This window comes from Astatotilapia calliptera, chromosome 9 (genome assembly GCF_900246225.1).
Source record: "Astatotilapia calliptera chromosome 9, fAstCal1.2, whole genome shotgun sequence".
NCBI classification, from domain to species: domain Eukaryota; kingdom Metazoa; phylum Chordata; class Actinopteri; order Cichliformes; family Cichlidae; genus Astatotilapia; species Astatotilapia calliptera.
Window position 1 is genome coordinate 33,773,127 of NC_039310.1, and position 25,569 is coordinate 33,798,695.

At 39.9% G+C, this 25,569-nt stretch overlaps 2 protein-coding genes across 2 annotated transcripts; both read right to left on the reverse strand.

The window, feature by feature from the left end:
- Positions 1 to 259: 259 nt before the first annotated feature.
- Positions 260 to 6,411, reverse strand: LOC113028853 (immune-associated nucleotide-binding protein 8-like). The gene is made up of 4 exons (XM_026179289.1): positions 6,372 to 6,411; positions 5,839 to 6,292; positions 5,638 to 5,681; positions 260 to 1,036 (listed from the first exon to the last, which is right to left on the reverse strand). Exons 1-4 carry the CDS (start codon positions 6,379 to 6,381, stop codon positions 417 to 419), a joined length of 1,128 nt encoding a protein of 375 aa, XP_026035074.1. The 5' UTR covers positions 6,382 to 6,411; the 3' UTR covers positions 260 to 416.
- A 5,315-nt stretch (positions 6,412 to 11,726) lies between these two features.
- LOC113028854 (immune-associated nucleotide-binding protein 7-like) lies at positions 11,727 to 25,161 on the reverse strand. Its single transcript, XM_026179290.1, has 7 exons — positions 24,988 to 25,161; positions 24,733 to 24,767; positions 15,651 to 15,786; positions 14,547 to 14,590; positions 14,175 to 14,343; positions 14,046 to 14,089; positions 11,727 to 13,651 (listed from the first exon to the last, which is right to left on the reverse strand). Exons 1-7 carry the CDS (start codon positions 25,050 to 25,052, stop codon positions 13,062 to 13,064), a joined length of 1,083 nt encoding a protein of 360 aa, XP_026035075.1. The 5' UTR covers positions 25,053 to 25,161; the 3' UTR covers positions 11,727 to 13,061.
- Between the last annotated feature and the right edge of the window lie 408 nt (positions 25,162 to 25,569).

Below are 25,569 nucleotides of genomic sequence, written 5' to 3' on the forward strand. Positions count from 1 at the left end.
CACTGAGCAGCAAACATCATTAAGGACAGCTCGCACCCTGGTTTCAACATGTTACCATATTCCCTATTTAGTTACTTCCAAAAGAAGTAACTATGCTGTGTGCCCTGCCCCAAAACAACTAAACAAAAAAACAACAAACCAGACAAACTGATGAAGAAATTCACTGATCCAACAGGACAGAATCAGCGTGGCAAGGTCCAAACACCAAAGAGAAATAAGGCACACTGAACTTTGTTTTATTGTAAATCTTTCACACCAATTAAAATTCAGTACAGTAAAAATCTTGCATCAATTACACACACATTACAAATTCGAAGTTAATACTAATAACTAACGAATCTCACACACAGACACACCTTTAAAAAAGATCCATACTATTTGCATTTATAATCAAAAATATCCAAGCCTCCTTTTATTTATTGTATCTTTGCTGTTTTCTTTAACACCACGCTCACTGTGTTCATTAGCTTTTCCACCTGGTCTGAACTTGAGCTGCGGTTCTCAAAAAGAACACACCTGTTGTCGCACTTTTCAATGATTTCCTTCAGACCAGGTTGACAGGAATGAAGAAAATCCTCCAGGGTCATGTCTGCCTCCTCCAGGTCGTCTCCTCGGGTGAACAGGATGACAGTTTGTTCTTTCACTTTGGTCCCAAAAGTGTTTTCTAGCTTTTTCAGTATGTCTCTCTCACCATCTGTAAATCTGCTCACATGCATCACAAGTACAAACACACAGAGTTCTGACTCACAGAGCTCTTTGCACCTTTTTACATATTTTTCCTGAACTGATGGTTCAGTGTCATCATCAAACATGTCTGGAGTATCAATCACACGCACATGTAAGTCATTTATCTCAGTTTCTTCCACCTGACACTCTGTGGTGACTGGATTTGAACTGGGTTTAGAAACAAAGTGCTTCTTTCTAAGGATGGTGTTTCCACTGGCACTCTTTCCAGTCCCAGCCAATCCCAGAAGAACGAGGTTCACTTTGGTGCTGGTGAGCTTTTCTGAAGTAAAGAACAAGCTGAAGTTGAGTTAAATATAAAATAAGTAGTTTCTTTAAATCAAATCATACTTTTTCAGAGTGTCTGTGGGTCCCAAAAAGTTTTAAAATGCCTTAAATAAATATTTCATCATAATAGGGCCCTAAAACAGGATTAAATTATGTCCAAAGTTTGGGTGTGTTTGTATTTTTACTCATGCAACAATGCCATCACCATGTTTGAGTGATAAATATTTAAATCAAAAAATGCAAATTCATCCTTAAGACAATACCTTTATTGAACTAACCCTTCATTTTCATATGTTTCAAAACAGTTAACTGTCACAAAAGGCTGAGAAGTTTGTCCACTGACATTTCATTTCCTGTTAAAGTCAACTTTTCTTGCTAGGTGTAGGTAGCTTTCTACCTAGCATCTTCACCTTTCCCACAGCCTTCTCCTTCTCTGTAATCAAAAAGCTGAACAACAGTTGAAATACACTGATGGACCATCTAAAGATGATAATAAAGAGAAGTCCTTGCCAGACAGCCTTCTAGATAGTCTATAAAAACAGGAAGATGGAAGATTAATCTCACATCTTTACGAAAACCTAAAACTGGCAGTCAAGCTAGGATAAAGTTTTGGTATATCAGTGGTTAGAAATTGCTGTGAGTCACAGTGCGCAGCATAAAGGTCCTTTCACAGCAGACCCAGCATGTGCTGCTAATGCTAACTAAGAGCCAAGGATCCAGAATTTGTTGCGCTGGCTGCTGGGCTCTGTGGGTTTTTGCAGTAGCTCTATGTGAACTAGCGCCTAGCTACTAGCTCCTTGTCATTTGTATCTCTGACTCTATATCCTCTACAAGAGTTTGTGTTGTTTTATCTTCAAATGTTCAATAAAAACATGTATCGCGTAACGAAGAAAGCTTTGTAACTATCCCCAGTAGTGAAGTGTGTGTCATTTCCACAATACTGCTTTTCCCAGAAGGTCCACAGAGCCGTTGAAAAGGCTCTGGAGGTCCCTGTATAAGCACGTAAACTCGGACACGCACAGACTGTTTTCCTTTGTGGTGATGAAGGAAAACGCTGGGCTGGCACATGAAAGGGAATTTATTCTTCCAGGATCTGAAGCTCCGTAAAGCACCCCTCCAACAGCCAAACCCATCTGTTCTCTAGTTGAATCCCAGACTACACAGTCCAAAGGTGGAGGTCTCTGCTTCTACATCAATAGTGGCTGGTGCACAGATGTGACAGTGATTGCTCAGCACTGCTCTTCCTCTCTGGAATACCTTTTTATCCACTGCAAACTGTTTTATTCTCCGCGGGAGTTTGCTTCATTCATCCTGGCCGCTGTTTACATCCCGCCAGATGCGGATGCGCAGGCAGCTCAGTGCGCACTCGCGGAGCAGATTCTCCACACGGAGCGGACATTCCCGGACTCTCTCATCATTGCTCTTGGGGACTTTAACAAAGCCAATCTGAGCCATGAGCTTCCGAAATATAAGCAGTATATTAAATGCCCGACCAGAGAGGAGAGGACATTGGACCACTGTTACAGCACGATCAGCGGGGCCTATCACGCGGTGCCCCGCGCTTCACTCGGACTTTCTGACCACGTCATGATCCACCTAATCCCCGCGTACAGACCGAGGCTGAAGCTCTCCAAACCTGTCGTGAGGACTAAAAAACTGTGGAGCAACGAGGCTGTGGAGGAGCTTCGCACGTGTTTGGAGTCTACAGACTGGGACACAATGAAGGCTGCTTCTAACAGCTTGGACGAGTTTACGGACAGTGTCACCTCCTATATCCACTTCTGTGAGGACAGCATTGTGCCATCACGCACCAGGGTGAGTTATAACAATGACAAACCCTGGTTTACTCCTAAACTCAAAAAGCTGTGGCTGGAAAAGAGAAAGGCGTTCAGAAGCGGAGACAGGGACTGCTACAGTACAGGTTCACTAAAGAAGTGGACATTGCTAAACATCAGCACTCTGAGAAGATGCAGCAGCAGATCTCAGAGAATGACTCGGCCTCTGTGTGGAAAGGTTTTAGGAATATTACAAACTACAAGCCTAAAAACCCCCACTCCACTGATAACTTGCTCTTGGCCAACACCCTTAACGACTTCTACTGTCGTTTTGACGAGCCATCAGGCAGCCTTCACACCTCCAACGGCCCCAACAATAGAGACACTTTGGACACTAATTCCCCCACCTCTCCCCCCTCCATAGAGCCATCACCACCTTCAAACTGTTCACCTACAACACCCCCCTCCTCACCCCACACAAAAGAGGATTTCACACCACCTCCTCCCACCACAACTCTTCATATTCATGAAGCAGATGTGAGGAAGCAGTTTAAGAACCTGAATGCTCGGAAAGCTCCCGGCCCAGACGGCGTGTCTCCTGCCACCCTCAGACACTGTGCAAACGAGCTGGCCCCAGTGTTTTCTGGCATTTTCAACTCCTCACTGCAGGCATGTCATGTGCCTGCCTGCTTCAAGTCCTCCACCATAATCCCTGTCCCCAAGAAACCTAGGATCACTGGACTAAATGACTACAGACCCGTGGCTCTGACATCTGTGGTCATGAAGTCTTTTGAGCGCCTAGTTCTCTCCCATCTCAGGACCCTCACGGCCCCCCTCCTGGACCCCCTGCAGTTTGCATATAGAGCCAACAGGTCTGTAGACGATGCCATCAACATGGCCCTACACTTCATCCTGCAGCATCTGGACTCCCCAGGAACCTACGCCAGGATCCTGTTTGTGGACTTCAGCTCTGCCTTCAACACCATCCTTCCAGACCATCTCCGAGACAAGCTTTCCCAGATGAATGTGCCTGACCCCATCTGCCGGTGGATCACTGACTTCCTGACGGACAGGAAGCAGCATGTGAGGCTGGGAAAGAATGTCTCGGACTCCCGGACCATCAGCACCGGCTCCCCTCAGGCTGTGTTCTTTCTCCTCTGCTCTTCTCCCTGTACACCAACTGCTGCACCTCCACCCACCAGTCTGTCAAGCTAATCAAGTTTGCAGATGACACCACCGTTATTGGACTCATCTCGGACGGGGATGAGTCTGCCTACAGGAGGGAGGTTGAACGTCTGGTGTCCTGGTGCAGCCACAACAACCTGGTGCTGAATGCCCAGAAGACAGTGGAGATTATTGTGGACTTCAGGAAGCACATAGCCCCACTCCCCCCCATCATCCTGACTGACACCCCCATCACCTCTGTGGACTCATTCCGCTTCCTGGGTACCACCATCACCCAGGACCTGAAGTGGGAGCCCACCATCACCTCCGTCATTAAGAAAGCCCAGCAGAGGATGTACTTCCTGAGGCAGCTGAAGAAATTCAACCTGCCAACACGGACGATGATGCAGTTCTACACTGCAATCATCGAGTCCATCCTCACCTCCTCCATCACCGTGTGGTACGCTGGAGCCACTATCAGGGACAAACAGAGACTGCAGCGTGTTGTGCGCTCTGCTGAGAAGGTGATTGGCTGCAGACTCCCATCTTTGCAGGACCTGTACACCTCCAGGACATTGCGGCGTGCAGCTCGGATCTCAGCTGACCCTTCTCACCCTGGACACAGTCTGTTTGACCTGCTCCCCTCAGGCAGGAGGCTCCGGTCCATTCGCACCAGAACCTCTCGCCATAAGAACAGTTTCTTCCCCTCTGCTGTTGGACACATGAACAATAACCATATGACTGTTCCCACCACTAACACATGACCCTACGCTGTGTTCACTGCATCATTCCATGTTTGGCACTGATCACCACCTGCACTCATGTATATATCTTTCAACGTAGCACTCTTAATTCTTATTCTCATGTATATATCTCATGTATAGCTCATGCACATATCTTTCTACGTAGCACTTTTAATTCTTATCCCTACTTTTATTTTTTCATGTCTATTTAAGTGCTATTTATGACACTATGTTTGCACTGAAGCACCGCAGGAATTTCCTAATGTTGTAAACCTGCTCAACATTTGGCAATAAACCCCTTTCTGATTCTGATTCTGATTCTGAATTGTTAAAATTTGTGATTGACATGATATTGATCAATCAGCTAAAAGGAAGAAAAATTTGGTCAAAATTTGTATGTGTAAGTTGAAAGCCACATGCAGCCAGGGAACAGGTTCTACACATAGTTTCTTGCTTTGTATCTGTAACCAGACCTTAAGAAAAAATGTGTAACTCGTGTAAATATTTTTTACAAACACAAATATGTTTTACACACACGCAAATTCTCATCTGTAGATGCACAAACATAAAACTTTCACACATTTTGGTTTAAAAGGTTACAAAACTCAAATACGCATTTGATTTACAAGTACAGAATATTAATGACCACAATTCGAGCCCATACTACAGCTTCCTCTTAAAGACATGCATGTTAGGTTAGGTGATTCCAAGCTGTTTCGTTATGTAATTTGCAGTCTGAAGTATTTGCTGCCTGAACAAAAAGGTCAAATAGAAGCTTCCTTTATAAATAACATTACATAAGTAACATTAATTGTTTCTTTAAAAACCTTTGGAACACACACACACACACACACACACACACACACACACACACACACACACACACACACACACACACACACACACACACACACACACACAAAGAGCAAGCGAGTGTGGCTTACCTTTCTTCTTACTTCCATCTTGTGGTTCAGCAGTGTCAGCAGGCCTAAAATGTAGAAGTTAAACCACATTAACTGGTTTAACCGACCAGGAAGCAAAGAGAGCTTCCTGGTCGGTTGAACACCATGTTGAACAATTGTAATTGAAAAAGTACTGTCAAACAATTATAAATAAATATTTGACACCCATTCATTTGTCTCTACCTTTTCCTTTTCTTTCTGTTGGTTGGCATCAGTTGTTTATCTTTAAGTAGTTTGCTCAGTTTGCTGAAAACCTGTTCGAGAGTGTAGAATTTGAATGGATATTCTGTAAATTTGTATCTCAGTGGAAGCACAACTGTCAACTCTTCTCTTGGTTTTCCAGTCTTCTTGTTGAGGTCTTTTATCTGCTTTTGCACATTTCCTGTTGAAAATCCATCCTCTACCACCAACAAACACAGGTCAAAGTTTGGATTCTTAGAAAATAGCTCTCTAATATCATCACATGTTGTGCTCAGATCTGGTGTACATGTGAACTCAAATGTATCATCGTCATATATCTCAGTGTTTTTCAGAATCTTTTTTTTGGTTAAAACAGATAAATCTTTCCCCAGGATGTTGGTTATCAGAGCTTTCTTCAAAGACTTCATATTGCCCAGAATCATGACTGAAATCTTATCTGTGAAAATAGTTAAAAACAACATTACTATATCTGATACAGTACATACAATTAAAACATAGTTGTTGTGTGAACTTACTGTGAGACATTATCCTTGGCTCAAAGTCCTCTGTGGTGACTAAAGGTTGTGCTTGTCTCTGCCTGGATTATGTGGACCTGTTGTGCAACATTAGGGGTGTGTCATGTGTGACACCATTATCAGTGTTGTAGAGGTTACTTTTAAAATATTTTCCACTACAGATTACAGAATACATGCCCCAAAATGTATTTTGTAACATATTTTCGTTACAAAATTCTCAAGTTACTCAATGAGAGTAACGTATTCTGAATACTTATATCATGCTTTTTACAACCACATGAATGTACTATTGCTGTGTGATTCATTACTATTACTGAAGGTTATTAGCCATACCAATACCAACTAGATTTTTCAATCTTAATATAAAATGAGTAACAGTAGGGTAGACATTAGGTAAGGCTGCACTTTTTTCAGCGATCTCATATAGAAAACTATTCTGCGCATACAGTGTAGGGCAGGGGTAGGCAACCTTTTTGATGACGAGTGCTATCTAAAATTTCCTCAAAAGTCAATGTGCCATATAATTGCATTAGCAATAAATGTAATAACGCTCTATATTACTGAAGCATTTGAAATGTCAGAACGTGGAAATTTCAACATCGCTTGTAAAAACTGACAGCTTGCAACATCCCTCTCACCAGTAGTCTAAGTGATTTTTAGCCAATTACAAGTTCAATCTGGTAGTTGGGGTTGTTAGCTAAGATACCGTCATTAAGAAGCGGTGCAACTAATGTTTCTATGTGAGCTAATTTGCGATGTGCACTGCTGGCCCAGCCATTTTTTTTATTGCACCCTCTCAGATTAATTCACTGCATGTCGTGCCCAGGGCTGGACTGGGACAAAAAATTGGCCCGGGTATTTTGACTAGAGACCGGCCCACCAGGTATTATAGGAAAATCCATAAAGCCTTTGAATGAAAACAAACGCTGTTGTGACAGTGATGTACAGTCTTGTTGGTATATGTATGATTTCTAAACATTTTACGTCAGATAAAAACTTTGGTTGTAAGATTTGGAGAGTATTTATTAAAAGCAAGACATTTTAAAGGAGAATAAGAAAGAAAAGTATTTCTTTGTGCCCCCCTTTCCCTGTTAATGCCCTACCAGGCCCCTGGCAAAAGCTTTGCTAGACCCGCCCCTGCACTCTTACCAGCTGTCAGCTACTTAGAAAAGGATCCTGGTGTTATTTGTCTCTCAGAAACAGTTCATAACTTCAACTCATTCATGTCACCTAAAAGGTAAACCTGTTTCTCCATCACCTGTTCAGCTCTGATGATTCAGTAAGGACATCTCCTGGTTCCATCTTCATGTTTCCCTCTCACCAGATATACAAACCAACATCATGACCAGCAGCTTTACAGCTGTGGCTCCAGCAAACATCAGATGATACTAGAAAGTAATATTAAATAAATTCTAACAACAGCTGATCAAGCTTAAACGTGCTGCTGTTGTTTAGCGCGACATCCGCTGGTTTCCTCTTTCTGGAGCAAAGTAAATGGTAAATGGCCTGTATCTATATAGCACTTTTCTAGTCCCTAAGGACCCCAAAGCGCTTTACATATCCAGTCATCCACACATTCACACACTGGTGATGGCAAGCCACATTGTAGCCACAGCCACCCTGGGGCGCACTGACAGAGGCGAGGCTGCCGGACACTGGCGCCACCGGGCCCTCTGACCACCACCAGTAGGCTACGGGTGAAGTGTCTTGCCCAGGGACACAACGACCGAGACTGTCCAAGCCGGGGCTCGAACCGGCAACCTTCCGATTAAAGTGGGCGCCCCTGTGGGCGATAAACAAACAAGAGAGACAATCAGCTGATCATTGATCAGTTTCATGATTGAATGAGAGAAGAAAAGGCAGCTGACAGTGCAAAGATGCAGAATAACTCCAGCTTTGTGTCTTTTTTCATCCTAGCTGAAGTACGGGACAATCTGTCTTCCTTTTCAGCTCAATACGAAACGCGTGATATTTTCTCTGAATATGGGACTATTTCGTTTTTACGGGACGGTTGACAACTCTACTAACTAACCTTATGAATAAAATAAAGTTCACTATCAGTAACATCATAGCACCACCCAGCTGTATAGAAACTCCGTCATGCTAGCTAGTACGCAGTATGAGTTATAGTAACTGATGGTAAAAAGTCAGCACAGCAAAAATAAACTCCACCTAAACTTGGTTTATATCTGACCCAGATAGACTGCAGGTCATAACTTCTGACCTGAAGCTCAGTTCACCTGACACTCGGACCGACGGCCGCCTCGGGTCTCTCCTCCTCCTGCCTCACCTTTCCCTCATCCACCTGGCCTCTTGTGGCAGCTCCGCCAAAGCCACCACCAAACAACTGAGTTATTTTTACACATCTGCCAGCATCTGGCCAATCCACCATCTTTCATTGTTTATACCGTTGCTAAAAAAAAAAAAAATCATGGGCCCATAAAAATGAAAAATCACCGAGCCTTTGTGTATGCACGATGGCCAGTCCAGCTATGGTCGTGCCATCAGTTAACCCTGCCGAACCCTTGTGTAGGGACTAAAGCAATATAAAGTAACGCATTACAGTAACCAGATTATTATTGTGGTAACGTGCACGGTAACTAGTTATTATGCCAAAATCAGGAGCGCGTTAATTGTTACTGGGATTTAGGTAGGGTCGTTATTCGTTACTTCTTGTGGTGGCTATCGTGGAGCTTCCACAGATTCAGTAACATTAGCAAGTGGTGAGGAAATTAAACAGCTTGTCTGCTCCAACTCGAGCTAGGCCTGTAATTTTAGAAAGATTTTTACCTGTGTCCTTACCAGAGCTGGTCAATTTAGTTGATTCGATTAAAACATCCACCTACCTTCTTGATATTTTATCTGGATCTTTGTTTAAAAATGTCTTTCAGTCTATCGGCCCCTGTGTGCTTACAAATATCAATACCTCACTGGTTTCTGGTCAGGTCGCTGTTTATTGTAAGAATGCTGTTGTTCACCCACTGTTAAAAAAAGACTAAGCTTGACGCTTCTCTTTTTAGTAGCTACGGACCAATTTCAAAATTACCGTTCATTGCTAAGATTTTAGAAAAGGTTGTGGCTAAGCAGCCTATAGCTGTTTTAGATGAATACAGCATTCTGGATAAATTCCAATCTGGATTTCGTAGAGTTCACTCTACTGAAACTACACTTTTTAGAGTCTCCAACGACATTTTGATGAGATGTGATGCAGGAGAATGCTCCGTTCTGTTGATGTTGGACCTGACCTCTGCCTTTGATACTGTGGATCATCATATTCTGCTAGATAGGCTGAGAGACTGGGTGGGTATATCAGGGGCTGCTTTGGACTGGTTTGAATCCTATTTGCATGAACGATCCTTTTCTGTGGCTACCTCTAAGTACAGTTCCTCTTCTACTTTTCTTGCCTATGGTGTGCCACAAGGTTCAGTTTTGGGGCCTTTATTGTTCTTACTGTATTTACTTCCTATTCAACACTTATTGAGCACTTTTAAGGACATTTCGTATCACTGCTATGCAGATGATATTCAGTTATACAGGGAGTGCAGAATTATTAGGCAAGTTGTATTTTTGAGGAATAATTTTATTATTGAACAACAACCATGTTCTCAATAAACCCAAAAAACTCATTAATATCAAAGCTGAATGTTTGTGGAAGTAGTTTTTAGTTTGTTTTTAGTTTTAGCTATTTTAAATCAAATCAAATCAAATCACTTTTATTGTCACATCACATGTGCAGGTACATTGGTACAGCACATGTGAGTGAAATTCTTGTGTGCGAGCTTCACAAGCAACAGAGTTGTGCAAAATACAATAATGTAAACAAGCAAAATACAAGAATGGCTACATCTGAAACTAATAAATATATGTACAATATATAATAGTATATGCATTTCTGGATGTGTATACTAAATATTTTTCTACGTGTGTGTGTGTGTGTGTGTGTACACATATTTTACAAATTAAATAGAGTAAACAATAAATAAAATATATAAAAATATACAGAGTTGAGACATGTGCAAAACAGTGGCATTACTGTACAGTATGGAGTGCATAATGTTGAAGTTCCAGTAGTGAAGCTGAGGTGTCTATGACGTGTTCAGCAGTCTGATGGCCTGATGGAAGAAGCTGTCTCTCAGTCTGCTGGTACAGGACCGGATAGTGGGACCGGATAGTGAGAGTGAATGAATATTGGCATTGTAAAGCGCTTTGAGGGCCCCGAAAAGCGCTATATAAATGCAATCCATTATTATTATTATTATATGAAACAGGAAATGATGATTGCTATGTATTCTATTTATTTCAACAAAGTAACTGTATTCTGATTACCACCTATTTAAACTGTAACTGTAACGGAATACAGTTACTCATATTTTGTATTTTAAATATCTAATGCTGGTACATGTTTTCCATTACTCCCCAACACTGGCCATAAATAAACGATGGTTTCAACATTTCTCTTTGAATTTATGTAATGTATAAAAGAAGAAATGATAGTTATAGTTATATTATAGTCAGGTATAGTTCTATTGTTATGATGTTTAGGCTGTGTGCAGGCAGGAATGGTGAAATGGGGGACCCAAAGTGCAGACTCTGGAGACAAAACGTGAACTCCAAAAAACAGCTTTATTGCTGAAATAAAAGTAAAAAACTTCCAAATACAAAGAATAAATTCAGGAAGGCAGGCAGAAAGACGACAGCGTGAATGAGGGTAGATCGCGACACGGACACAGAGAAACACAAGGCTTAAATACACAGAGGGAGCAATCAGGGAATCAGCGACAGGAGGAAAACACAGCTGGTGCAAATCAGGGCTAACGAGGGAAGCAAAACTTGATACATTAACACGAGACACGGACTTTCAAAGTAAAAGAGGAAACATGAAATGCAGGGTGCTCAGCTGCAGACAGGAAAGTACTGCAGAGGGTCATCAACACAGCCCAGAAGATCACTGGCTGCTCTCTGCCCAGCCTGGAGGTCACTGCAAACTCTCGGTACCTCAGCAGAGCTGGCAATATCATCAAGGACCACTCTCACCCCAGCAACCAACTGTTTGAACTATTACCGTCAGGCCGACGGTACAGGTCACATAAAACCAGGACAAACAGATTCAGGGATAGCTTCTTTCCCAGAGCTATCACCGTAGTAAATAAGCACAAAAACAATTGAACCTATTCCATACCGTCACTGTCATTATATTATGCTGCTATTCATGCTGTCATTATATTAATGCTGCTATCCTGTATATATTGTACATAATATTGATTGAGTACTTACGATTGTTTTTTTGTACTTTTTATATTTTACATTTATATTTATTATTGAAACTTGCACCAAGGGAGTGGCACTCCAATTTCGTTGTACTCTGTACAATGACAATAAAGGCTATTCTATTCTATTCTAAAACAGAGACGTAGACTTGACAAGGGGACTCAGCAGACAGAGGAGGCAGATCAACTAAGAAACACAGACAGAAACCAGAACATCAACAAAGAAACCAAAAAACTAGAAATGATAATATCAAAATCAGAGTTCAATAATAAAGTAAACCCAAAACTCTGGGTCGACAACCCAGGTCTCCGAACAATTATAACTGATCGTCAAGGACCCCTAAAAGTGTTTGAAGTATTAAATAATGTGTTAAAAATGAATTCAGTTATAATAACCGCCAACTTTAAGTCGGAATGTAGGAATTAAGTAGGAAAGTACTTGAAGGTACTTGAACATCAAGTGTTCAGTAGATGGTGGTACATGACTAGTTACAGCACAGCATAACTTCATCTGAGCCTGCATTTACAGACTCAGAGCATTTGGAAATCACATGCAATAAACCACATTACACATTGTTAAAAGAAAATTGTACATAGTGTGATCAGCTACATGAAATGTGCCCTTTTTACGATCACTAGGCAAACCACATGTCTGCGTGACTTTTCATATAACAACTTTTGTGTGATAAACTTATTTTAGCAACTAACAGCTTCCTCTGTTCTGAGAACATACAGATGTAGAAAAGGGGAACCTCAGCTCTGAGTTCTTGGAATAACTTTGTTATCTTTGTACACACGTGTAACCAGCTTGTATAAATAAAGAACGCAGACAGTGACAGAGCGCGAGTCCGTGAGCGTCTCTCTGCGAGTACGAGCGCTCTGTGGCTGCCCTTGCAAGTAAATCAACTGCAGTGTTTGTGTTTTCTAACTCAGTTGTCTCAGCAGAAGAGCTGTTTGGGAGATTCCTAGAAATCCCCTGTCACACATGCATTATGATTATCATTCACTTTTAATATTTGACATGTTTACTAATGATTGAAGTACATACACCAATTTCTGAGCAAATTTTAAATTGTTTAATGTTTTTTTTTAAGAAGGAACAAAATTGCTAAATAAGAGTGTTTGAGAGAAAATGTGGTTGATGTAAAAAGGACCAAAGAATCACTTGGTTTGGTGTGTGTACAATTTTGTTTTCATTCCTTCTATGCTGTTTATTTTAACATCATGCACAGTCTGTTGATTAGCTTTTGGTTTTAACTTTGACACACACATATACATATATAAGATAAGATATGATAAGATAAGAAAAAATGACCTTTATTAGTCCCACAGGTGGGACATTTGTTACTTTTGATTATTGCCATCCTGACCCAAAAAGGTTTAATATATATTTATTCACTTAAAAATCACAACTAAGACCTTTTTATTGTATCTGTGCTGTTTTCTTTAACACCACGCTCACTGTGTTCATTAGCTTTTCCACCTGGTCTGAACTTGAGCTGCGGTTCTCAAAAAGAACACACCTGTTGTCGCACTTTTCAATGATTTCCTTCAGACCAGGTTGACAGGAACGAAGAAAATCCTCCAGGGTCATGTCTGCCTCCTCCAGGTCGTCTCCTCGGGTGAACAGGATGACAGTTTGTTCTTTCACTTTGGTCCCAAAAGTGTTTTCTAGCTTTTTCAGTATGTCTCTCTCACCATCTGTAAATCTGCTCACATGCATCACAAGTACAAACACACAGAGTTCTGACTCACAGAGCTCTTTGCACCTTTTTACATGTTTGTCCCGAACTGATGGTTCAGTGTCATCATCAAACATGTCTGGAGTATCAATCACACGCACATGTACACTATTTATCTCAGTTTCTTCCACCTGACACTCTGTGGTGACTGAATTTGAACTGGGTTTAGAAACAAAGTGCTTCTCTCTAAGGATGGTGTTTCCACTTGCACTCTTTCCAGTCCCGGCCAATCCCAGAAGAACGACGTTCACTTTGGTGTAAGTATGCTTTCCTGAAATGATGAAGACCAAACACTAATTGAGCAAAATTTCACTCAACCTTTTAATGTTTTTTAAGGTCTACCATTAGCATTATAACTGTACAGTATATAATGATATCATACATTCGCTAACTCAGTAGGTTTAACTCAGCTTAAAAACATTTATACAAGTGCACAAATCCTCAACGTTTAGGTCCAGCAAAGGGTAATTGTTGCTCAGGCATGCAGCACATTGTTAGTCTTTAGGTAGTATGTTGAACGTTTCAGACCCAGTATTCACACACACACACACACACACACACACACACACACACACACACACACACACACACACACACACACACACACACACACACACCTAATAATTCAATTATATGGTTATAAACTGTTGTAGGTTGTAGCTTACCTTTTGGCTCTGTTAGATTTTGTAAATCAGGATTTTCAGCAGATCTAAAATGTAAGATTTGAGCTTTATTAACTGATCCAAAACCTGTGTGTTCTCAGTTGATCCACAAATCTCCATTTTCACCATTACCTCTTGTTCTCTTGTCCCATCTGTCTGTCTTCAGACAGTTTTTTCTCTTTGGTGGATTCTTGATACTTGGTGCAAGAATCAACCTGCTGTTCTGTTTGTTCTTGGTTATCTTTTGAGTCTTCTGAAGGTTTGTCAGTTTTCTCGCTCCAATCTTCTGTCGGCTGCAAAACTTTAGGCACAGATGTGAGCTTTATTACTAATAGACACACACACACACACACACACACACACACACACACACACACACACACACACACACACACACACACACAGACACACAGACACACACAGACACACACACACACACACACACACACACACACACACACACTTAGACGTATGTTTTGTAAATTTCAGTAGGTTGTAACTTACCTTTTCTCTTTGTTTGATGTTGTAATTCAGGATATTCTGCAGGTCTACAATGTACGATTTGAGCCTTATTAACCGATATTGAAATTATTTACTTTGTGTAATCAGCCTTATATGGAAAAGATATATATAAATCTTCTAAAGTTTGTATCTGTCTTGTGTGAAACTTGTATGAAAAGCATACAAGAGTGAAAACAGATATAAGATCCCTTGAAAAATTATACAATGAAGCTTGTATGTTTTGGAGACTTACTAAAACAATATATAAAAGTAATGAGAAAGTCGCCACTTTCATGAGTAAATCATATAAGTTTTTACTATTTCTTTTCCATATGGGGCTGATCGTTCATGTGATTAATTCATGTTAATTAAGGAATAGTAATGAAAAATAGCACAAGAAAAGGTTCAAGTTACAAAGTACAGTACATGCAGTGTTGGGGAGTAACATAATACATGTACCGGCATTATGTATTTTAAATACACAATATGAGTAACTGTATTCCGTTGCAGTTACTGTTTATAAATGTGGTATTCTGAATACAATTACTTTGTTGAAAAAAATGGATTACACAGAGGTCTTTTCCTGTTTCATAAGGCTGTCCCCTCTCTATTTGGTAATTCCACACCAGTGTAAAACCAAACAAAACACGTATTAAGAGGCTATAATGTCTGTCTTCAAAAAACTATTTAATATGAAGGCAATAGGCAGTTTTAGAGGACCTAAAAGGACCTGCTTTATATACACATGGAATAGTTTTCTATACAAGATCGCTGTAAAAAGTGCAGCCTTACCTAATGTCCACCTACTGTTACTCATTTATATTAAGATTGAAAAATCTAGTTGGTGTTGGTATGATGAGTAGCCTTCAGTAAAAGTAATAAATCACACAGCAATAGTACATTCATGATAATATATTAAGTAATCCAAAAGTATTCAGGATACGTTACTCTCATTGAGTAATGTAACAGAATACATTACAAAATACATTTTGGGGCATGTATTCTGTAATCTGTAGGGGAATACATTTTAAAAGCAACACTTCCTAACAGTGTGTACATGTATCAATATACAGCATTGATACATGTACAGTAAACAACAAACTTTACCTGTTGTTTGTTTGCAGTGGTTGTTTTTTCTGTGCTGCTTGTCCAGATCCCATCATGGACGACTTTGGCTGCTTTTTTGCTTCTTCGGAAAGATTCTGAGTTTTATGTCCCTCATCTTTTTTCTGTTGCTGCACATCTTTAGGTAAAGACATGATGAACACACACACAGGTCAAAATGTTATTTTTAGAATTTCTCTGATTTTTTCAATTTCCCTAAAACACATATTGGCATGTGAAATGTTGTCAGTGAAAACTGTCACGGCCCTGGGTCTGTGACACAGTGTTTTGAATTGAGTACTATTATTGATCTTTGATTTCTTCATAAGTGTTCACTGCTGGTCTCTTGGTTTAAGTTTTCAGTATTTCTAGCTCCCTAGTTCCTTACTATTCTTGATTTCTAGTCTTTAGGTTTTGCTAATGTGCCTCCCCAGTGTCTGTGTTATAGCTCCAGTTTGTGCTTTCCTGTCCCACAGATCTCTATGTTCTGTGTCCTCTTTGTCATCTTTGCCTCTGTGTTTTTGTGTTACCTGTTTTACTTTGAAAGTCCTTATTATACGTCAGTGTATTCTGTTTTGCTTCCTCCCTGTCTCGCCACATCTATTATGTTTCCCCCTGTTTCTCATTCCCTTGTTACTGATTCTTGTATTTAAGCCCTGTGTCTTCCTTGCTTTGTGTCGCGTCATACACCCTCGTAAACATGCAAACTCCACACAGAAATATCCCGGCCAGGTGGTGGAATTGACTCAGGACCTTCTTGCTGTGAAGCAACTGCGCTAATCACTGCACCACCGTGCTTTCTGCTGATGGAAAAGTAATCTAATAAAAAATATCTCACCTTCAAATAAAAGGTAGCAGGGCCAATAATTTCCAATAATTTAAAGATAAAAATAATAATAATAAAAAATATTTGTATGTAATTTTGACTTTAATCAATTTCAGTGTGTGCATTCATCTTGTGTTCTTCATCAAGCTGCAGGCAGCAATAAACCATCCAGCCCTGAGCATAAAATAAAACTACATCAGCTCAACACCATATGAAATGATACTGTTTCCACAGTTTTATTGGGATTTCTGTTTCTGAACCTCTCAGAACTTCTCCACATCAGGGCTGTAAGAAGTCATTTTAATATTCATGCAGGACTGCAGCGTGTCATCAGTCAGGAAAAAGCACTGTTTGGACTTCATGTAGGTCATGTTGAGAAAACCTGCTGGCATAGCTATGTGGATCCAACGATGGACAGGACTCCAAAATATGGAAAGAATGGGTATGATATGATCCACAAGCATAAACTAAGATTTACAAAGTGATTTGTGTGTAACTTTTAAGGACCCACATTCCACACACAAATGTGACCACATGTAAAACTATTTTACAAGTGTGTGCATCCAAACCTGAATAATTACTGATCATTTACAAACAACCGATGAAGTTCATCTTCACGAATCTAATCATTTTGATTTTCAAAATTTTTCTGTGTGTACAAATGTCTAAAACTACACGTAACTCTCTTGCTCTCTCGCAAAATCTTAAATACCTGTGGAGGAATCACCTGATATGCACAGAACATGTCACATGCCTAAGTTCCAGTGTGAAACAAATATGTACAAGTCTTTGCTTCTGGATCATATTGTATGCATTTTTAACCCCTTTGAGACATATTTGTCTCCATATCAAAAACAGACTTTTTATGTTCCTATAAGTGTCTGGAATGGAAGATTTATCCCAGATCCATGGCTCTGGACCGTAGTACAGAGACCTCTGGCTGATAATTGATGTTCTGATTTTGACTCGTAGCTGCAAACTAGCTTTCTGGTCTGGGTCAACTTATAGCAAAGTGCAGAGATAGAGAGGCTGTAGAACTTTAGTATTCTGGAGCAAGGGCGTAGATTTGGTTTTGGCATTGGTGGGGACGGATGATTCAACCACCGAACCCTGCCCTGTTTCTTTTTTTTTCTTCTTTTCCCTTTTTGTCTTTGCTTCTTGATAAAAAAAAGGAGAAATATACTTGCCTACATGTGCTATTCTACATACTTTTAAACCATTTAATTTATATTTATACAATTTATATAACCATTTATATGTGAATTATATAATGTTAAATTACTATTAAACAAATGACTTAAGTATTGTAGATTTTAGTTTACTTCAGCCATAATCCATATAAATCAGGTATCATACAAAAATAAAATAGAGTCATGACAATAAAAGAATATGACTTTAAGGACTTAATATCATTACTTGAGTTATAGCACACCAACATCTGTTATATTTTGGCACTAAGGAAACACTGAATGACCTGGTGGGTTTTGTCCATAAAATTACTCATCTAAGATTACCACAAAGTAACAGATCTCTCAGCAAAATTACGCAACATTTTAGGCACTATTGCAATAGTGCTATTGCCCCATACTATGGTGTTATTTTGTATTTTTTATTCTAAACATGAACTACTGTTACAGCAACAAACATGGACTACTGGTGTCCCACACAACAACTCAATGTCGACTATGTGAAGGGGCCACACACATGCCTTCTCCTCTCATTAACTGAGATAAACTGCTGGCATATTTGTTTTACATCTATACTGTCCAGTCTCTCCTGGTGGACACACAGCAGCATTGTTTAATCTCATTCGAGTCATTGTTGACCTTACCCATCTTTTTAGTCTTCTGAGAGCACTGAAGCTTCTTTCAGCCTCAGTACCTGCATTTTATCCTCAGATTACAAGTATTATTCTGTGCTTGATGTGCCTCACCTTTGGCCCTGGCTCCTCCCCTCTGACTGCACTAGGACATATTGCCACCTGATAAAATAACATATTGATTCGTGCCATATAAAAAGTGAGACATGTCAATTCAGATTCTTTGTCAAATATGCACTAATGAAACAATTTACAACAGCAGCCTGACAGTTGTCATGATAATAAATACTAGTTAATCTGTAGCACCAAATCATCAGTCAGTCACCTGTGACCTTGGCTCTTCACCTCTGAGCTACAACATGGCAGAGCTGCCTCTGTCACCTGATGAATAACAGTGAGACATTCCACATACATGCAGTCACACATGTGCTTCAAATACAGTCATGAACCAACAGGTCATCCCCCAATTTCACCTGTGATCTTGTGTCACCATTACTCTCTGAGCTTTGTGTTGGTTCTGCTGTCACCTGACAAATAGGACATACATGACAATAAGAATAAAATGTGCAGCTGCTTCAGTGCTTCTGTCACTTTGTGCAGATCTTGACTCATCAGTAATGTTTGTAGTGTGAGTGCATTTTAAAACACTTTGTGCAAACTGCACTACAAGGTGGATATTTGCAAAATCACGACTACCTCATGACATTTTGTCTCAAAAATTAACCCTATGAATATGTCAGTGCTGTTAGGATGAAATTATTGTGTCACCAACATTTTAACGTTAGACATATAATTTTAACAGCCTCTGTAAACTAATATCTTGGCTGCTCGAGGCTGCCGTTTTCTCTGACAGTTTCAATCAAAATTAGAAATGCTGCTCTGAGACTGAGAGAACTAATAGTGCTGCATGTTGTGCAGTTAGTTTCCAAAACACGTTATTCATGGTTACATATAGTTTTAGACTGATGTGGGCCAAAGCCTAGCATAGCCTGTAACGTTATTATGACGGACACATTTTATGAGTGATTTTGACTTTAAGTGACTTACAGGTTTTTTTGAAAAACAATTTCTTATATCCAGGTTCTTCCTTTTTGGTGCCATCCTCCTCTCCTCCTTGCAGCGCAGGTTTGTTTGCTGCTGCTGAAACTAAACAGAGCTCCCTGAAAGGCACAGCCAATCACATTGGCCATATTTGTCACATGAGGTAGGACTCCATTAGAGAACGTAATTTAACTCTTTCTGCACCGCTGGGTGAATGAGACTAGGGGTGGGTTTTAATAATCGATTCTTGGATAACGTGATATCGATTCATTAAAATCCTGAATCGATTTTTTTATATAAATGTATTTTGCCCAAAATTCCAGAATCTCAGGTGAAACGTCACAAAATTTTGACAACCACCAAACATTTAAAACTGTAAATGAGAGCAGGTACACGGCTTCTGCACAAAGACGTAAACACAAAGCGCGGACCCGCGGATCAGAATCAGTGAGATGTCGCCTTTCTCACCCGATGGCACGGACACGCTCGGGGCTGGAAGCCGACAGCTTGCTGATTCTGATGTTTCGGCGCGTCCGCGCTTTGTGTTTACGCCCTTTTTGCGATGATTCTAGAGCTGTTAGTTTTATCTCTCTGTGGTGAGAATAAGGCACAGCGGGACCACGGAATATCCTTTCGAGACATTTTTATTCACACTCACCACAACAACAACCACACACACCTGAGTCCCCGTGTTTTAACCTAGCGGGCGTGATTATGGATGCCGTGCAGGTGCGTCCGCCCTCCCTGCACGGCACCGCAGACCACGCCCCACCACACTCTCTCCAAACAATATTGACCGAACTAGCAGCAAAAGAAGATCCAAACGCTTCACATAAACATCGTCATGAATTCACTCTGACTTTTCCTGTTTTGCTTCCACCACGATAAAATCACACTTCATGTAGAGCTCTCTCTCTCTCTCTCTGGGTGTACCTCAAGAACAGTTTTCCGTCTATCCCCGAAATCTGTTTTCTGCATTATTCACTTGCTTGTTACGCGCAAGACTTCCGTTTTTTACAGCGCTGTCGGCCGATGTTTTTTTTCCTTTTACTTACTTCCGAAAAGAAAACCTAATTTCTGCTGTTCAATACTGAACAAATTTAAACTTTTTAAAATTATACAAAATGCAAAACGCTTAGCCGTGTCTCTAATAAAACCGCTGTAACTTCAGAGGTAATGTTCAAATGTTGATTAATGGTTTTCTTTCATTTTTGATGTACTGCAGAATATTTTTTATAAAATCCCAGAACAGGAAAATCACCTTCATGTTTTTCTGTGTTTTATCTTCAGCTACTTTGACACAAAGGCATCTGCTGTGACGCTCACACCTTTGAAAAAGTCTTGCGAGTGTCAGCTTCCTTTTTATAGATACAAAAATATGTAAATATACTGATCTGAATTATAATAATTCTGACTGTCTGAGGCAAAATTTCCCAGATTCAAATCGAATTGAATGGAATCGTGGATCGAATCGATTCAGGACCTTGTGAATCGGAATTGAATCGATTTTAGAAATCAGTGACGATACCCAGCCCTAAATGAGACGTTGACAGATCGTTTTTTTTTCTTTCTATCGGGTTTGTTTTTCTTTACTCGAAGAGATCAAATTATTGGTGGGGACAATTCAATAATTGCTGGATATTGGTGGGGACATGTCCCTTCCGTCCATGCCAAATCTACGCCCTTGTTTTGGAGGTGTCGAACACAGTGAACAGCTGAATACTAACATTTTGGTCAGAAATGGGCTCATTAGACTCTCTTTGGCTGTAGTAGCTACTACTAAAAACGTACTTTTCTTTTTCTCACTCTCTGTAAACTTTATACTGCAGATATTACTCTCACACCACACTGTAAGAAAAAGTCCTAATATAAAAGTATTTTACAGTTTTGTACTGTTCTTCTAGAATATCATTAAATTTACATAAATAGACTGTGATTTCACATTTCAAATGTAAATTAACGTAAAATAACTGTAATGTAATAAAACATAATTTTCATGATTATTAAATGTATCTGTCTGTGCATATGCATATTTAGATTGTTAAAATACGTTCACAAATGTATCATGATTTCACAAATATTTGTCCGTTATTTGAAAGATTGAACTGTTAAATTCAAATGTGGAAAAATATATGAAATGATTCTCATAAACTTTGTTAACATCAAATAATCATTACTATTATTGCTGTTTAGGGCGATCGTAGCTCAAGATATGGCAGTTCGCCTTGCAATCAGAAGGTTGCCCGTTCGAGCCCCGGCTCGCACACTCGGTCTTTGTGTCCTTGGTCAAGACACTTCGTCTACTGGTGATGGCCAGAGGGGCCAATGGTGCAATATGGCAGCCTTGCCTCTGTCAGTTTGTCCCAGGGCATGCAATCCATTATTATTTGAACCAACTGTTAACTGTAAATTTCTGTACATTTAAGTATTATTATTCATATTGCCACATTCATTGACCTTGTTTATAGGTAATTTCATTGTTTAATCACATTAACATGTTCCTAATTTAATGTTTAAAAGCACTTGAAGAAGGCAAAATCCCATGTAAAATTAGGGCAACAAACTGTACAGGGAGTGCAGAATTATTAGGCAAGTTGTATTTTTGAGGAATAATGTTATTATTGAACAACAACCATGTTCTCAATGAACCCAAAAAAACTCATTAATATCAAAGCTGAATGTTTTTGGAAGTAGTTTTTAGTTTGTTTTTAGTTTTAGCTATTTTAGGGGGATATCTGTGTGTGCAGGTGACTATTACTGTGCATAATTATTAGGCAACTTAACAAAAAACAAATATATACCCATTTCAATAATTTATTTTTACCAGTGAAACCAATATAACATCTCCACATTCACAAATATACATTTCTGACATTCAAAAACAAAACAAAAACAAATCAGTGACCAATATAGCCACCTTTCTTTGCAAGGACACTCAAAAGCCTGCCATCCATGGATTCTGTCAGTGTTTTGATCTGTTCACCATCAACATTGCGTGCAGCAGCAACCACAGCCTCCCAGACACTGTTCAGAGAGGTGTACTGTTTTCCCTCCTTGTAAATCTCACATTTGATGATGGACCACAGGTTCTCAATGGGGTTCAGATCAGGTGAACAAGGAGGCCATGTCATTAGTTTTTCTTCTTTTATACCCTTTCTTGCCAGCCACGCTGTGGAGTACTTGGACGCGTGTGATGGAGCATTGTCCTGCATGAAAATCATGTTTTTCTTGAAGGATGCAGACTTCTTCCTGTACCACTGCTTGAAGAAGGTGTCTTCCAGAAACTGGCAGTAGGACTGGGAGTTGAGCTTGACTCCATCCTCAACCCGAAAAGGCCCCACAAGCTCATCATTGATGATACCAGCCCAAACCAGTACTCCACCTCCACCTTGCTGGCGGGACTGGACTGGAGCTCTCTGCCCTTTACCAATCCAGCCACGGGCCCATCCATCTGGCTCATCAAGACTCACTCTCATTTCATCAGTCCATAAAACCTTAGAAAAACCAGTCTTGAGATATTTCTTGGCCCAGTCTTGACGTTTCAGCTTGTGTGTCTTGTTCAGTGGTGGTCGTCTTTCAGCCTTTCTTGCCTTGGCCATGTCTCTGAGTATTGCACACCTTGTGCTTTTGGGCACTCCAGTGATGTTGCAGCTCTGAAATATGGCCAAACTGGTGGCAAGTGGCATCTTGGCAGCTGCACGCTTGACTTTACTCAGTTCATGGGCAGTTATTTTGCGCCTTGGTTTTTCCACACGCTTCTTGCGACCCTGTTGACTGTTTTGAATGAAACGCTTGATTGTTCGATGATCACGCTTCAGAAGCTTTGCAATTTTGAGACTGCTGCATCCCTCTGCAAGATATCTCACTATTTTTGACTTTTCTGAGCCTGCAAGTCCTTCTTTTGACCCATTTTGCCAAAGGAAAGGACGTTGCCTAATAATTATGCACACCTGATATAGGGTGTTGATGTCATTAGACCACACCCCTTCTCATTACAGAGATGCACATCACCTAATATGCTTAATTGGTAGTAGGCTTTTGAGCCTATACAGCTTGGAGTAAGACAACATGCATGAAGAGGATGATGTGGACCAAATACTCATTTGCCTAATAATTCTGCACTCCCTGTATTGTCATTACTGAAAGTAACCGTATTTTTATGAGGAAGTTATTTTCTTTTATTTGATGGTATTATTTTGGCGCCCCAGCTGCTGGAATATTACTGTTTTTCTAGGTTTTTCTTAAACAGTGCACAGAGAGAGGGGCAGTCCCTGTGTGGTGGCGGATTTCTTTTCTCATGTATTAATCACATATTTTAATCATATCACTTTAGTATAGCAAGAGCACTCCTGTCAGTTAGTTGCATGTGCACTACAATTGGGCCTTATGCTCTACACACACACACACACACACACACACACACACACACACACACACACACACACACACACACACACACACACACACACACACACAGTGAGGCCATTTTAATGGGAGACATTAAACAGATAGTGACACACCTTCTGCTTATCAGTGATGTAAATCCTTATGTGTCGGCTAAGTAGAAAACAAGATCATAATTCTCTCTGTGAGGGAGGGGGATTAAGGATGGGGCTGAAGGTATAGAGATATATGCAATGATGTGGAATGTTCTTTGTTTGAGAGAGTGTTCTGGGAGGGTATAAAAGAGTTCAAGGCGGTGTCCATCCTCAGAAAACTGTTCGGTGTTTGATCTGAATGCTTTTCTCCAGTGTAGTGCTTTTCTTTTTCTTTTCCTTTTCTTTAATAAACTTCACTTTACACGCTCACCTGGAAGTTGCAGTTTAATTTAAGATTTTCCACAACACCTGTCTCCCCCACAACATTCAACCTGTGGCATGGAATAGATTACCTATCAGGCTGCTTTGGTAAAGGGAAAGTTATGCCTGTAACATTTTTTTAAAAATATATTTTTTCTTTTTCTTTCTTTTTTTAACCAAAATTTAAAGGTGACACAGCTGAGGGGCGAAAGAGCCGTATTCTGCTCACGAGCTGTGAGTTGCCAACCCCTGGTATAAATTATATCAGCAAATGTGATTCAGGATATTCTTTCTTCTGTATATATTATTTTAGTTTTAAAGTATCACTATCATGTCATAAAATATATAAACAGCTTCTGGGTTATTTAAAGTGAGATGTGTCCAGACCATTTACAACATAAGCTTGACTGTTTTATTGGCTTCAATCTATTTTTGTGGTGCAGGGCTTATATACATCAAAATGTCAATAAAATCCACACTACTAAAATATTTGGTTTGAAGTCTGCATTTTTAGAGTGCACCACACCACTACCCTTTACTGCACTCTAACACAGAACCACACACCTGAATATGGTTGGAAGCATCTTTGAAACAGCTTACCTTTTGTCTTTCTTTGATGTTGTTGGTCAGCAGATCTACAATGTAGGATTAGAGCCTTATTAACTGCTTCTGAAACAATTTACTTTGTGTAATCAGCTGATTGTTCATGTGATTAAATAATGATAATTAAGGAATAGTAACAAATAAGAGCACCATAAAAGGTTAAAGTTACAAAGTACAGTACTTGTATGAATGTACAGCATAGTTCTTTTGCATAATGTCCTGTAATAGCCAATTTGAAACTGAAACCTTTACCTGACGTTTGTTGCTTTTTGGATGTCTTCAGCTGGTTTTTCGTTTTTTGTTCCGTTACTACCCATGGTACAGGACCTGAGCTGCTTTTCGGCGTGTTCTAAAGGTTTCTGAGTCTTTTGAGCTTTCTCTTTTTTCTGCTGCTGCTCAACTTTGGATCAAAACGTGCCCTCTACAACCAACACACACACAGAAAAACTGAAGCGAGGAAGCACTACCAGTGAAGAAAAAACACCGAGCAGCACATTTTTAGTACGGCTTATGTACCCTACCAGTCAAACATTTTGGACACACCTTCTCATTTATTGTTTTTTCTTTATTTTCAATACTATTTACATTATAGAATTAAGGCATCAATCTATGAATGAACACAAATGGAATATTGTAGTAAACAAAAGCTATTTCACACTTTTGTTTCTCTCAGTGAAGCTAATTGACAGAAAGCCAAAGGCTTGCAGCAATGTCAACAAATGAAAGGGTGGCTACTTTGAAAAATCCACAATCTAAAACATATTTAGAGTTATTTATCAATCCTTTCTTTGCTAGATAATTCCATACATCTTGCTTTATATATTTGGTGTTTTC

Bases quoted from the DNA above. Each gene is read 5' to 3' on its own strand.
- LOC113028854 (XM_026179290.1), bottom strand. From the start codon at position 25,052: ATGGGTAGTAACGGAACAAAAAACGAAAAACCAGCTGAAGACATCCAA. The intron at 14,090-14,174 runs GTAATGGTGAAA...CTTACATTTTAG, and splicing joins ATGGGACAAGAGAACAAGAG to ATCTGCTGAAAATCCTGATT. The intron at 13,652-14,045 runs GTAAGCTACAAC...TCATCATTTCAG, and splicing joins AAATCTAACAGAGCCAAAAG to GAAAGCATACTTACACCAAA.
- LOC113028853 (XM_026179289.1), bottom strand. The intron at 5,682-5,838 runs GTAGAGACAAAT...TCTACATTTTAG, and splicing joins AACAGAAAGAAAAGGAAAAG to GCCTGCTGACACTGCTGAAC. The intron at 1,037-5,637 runs GTAAGCCACACT...TATTTTATATTT, and splicing joins AGATGGAAGTAAGAAGAAAG to AACTCAACTTCAGCTTGTTC.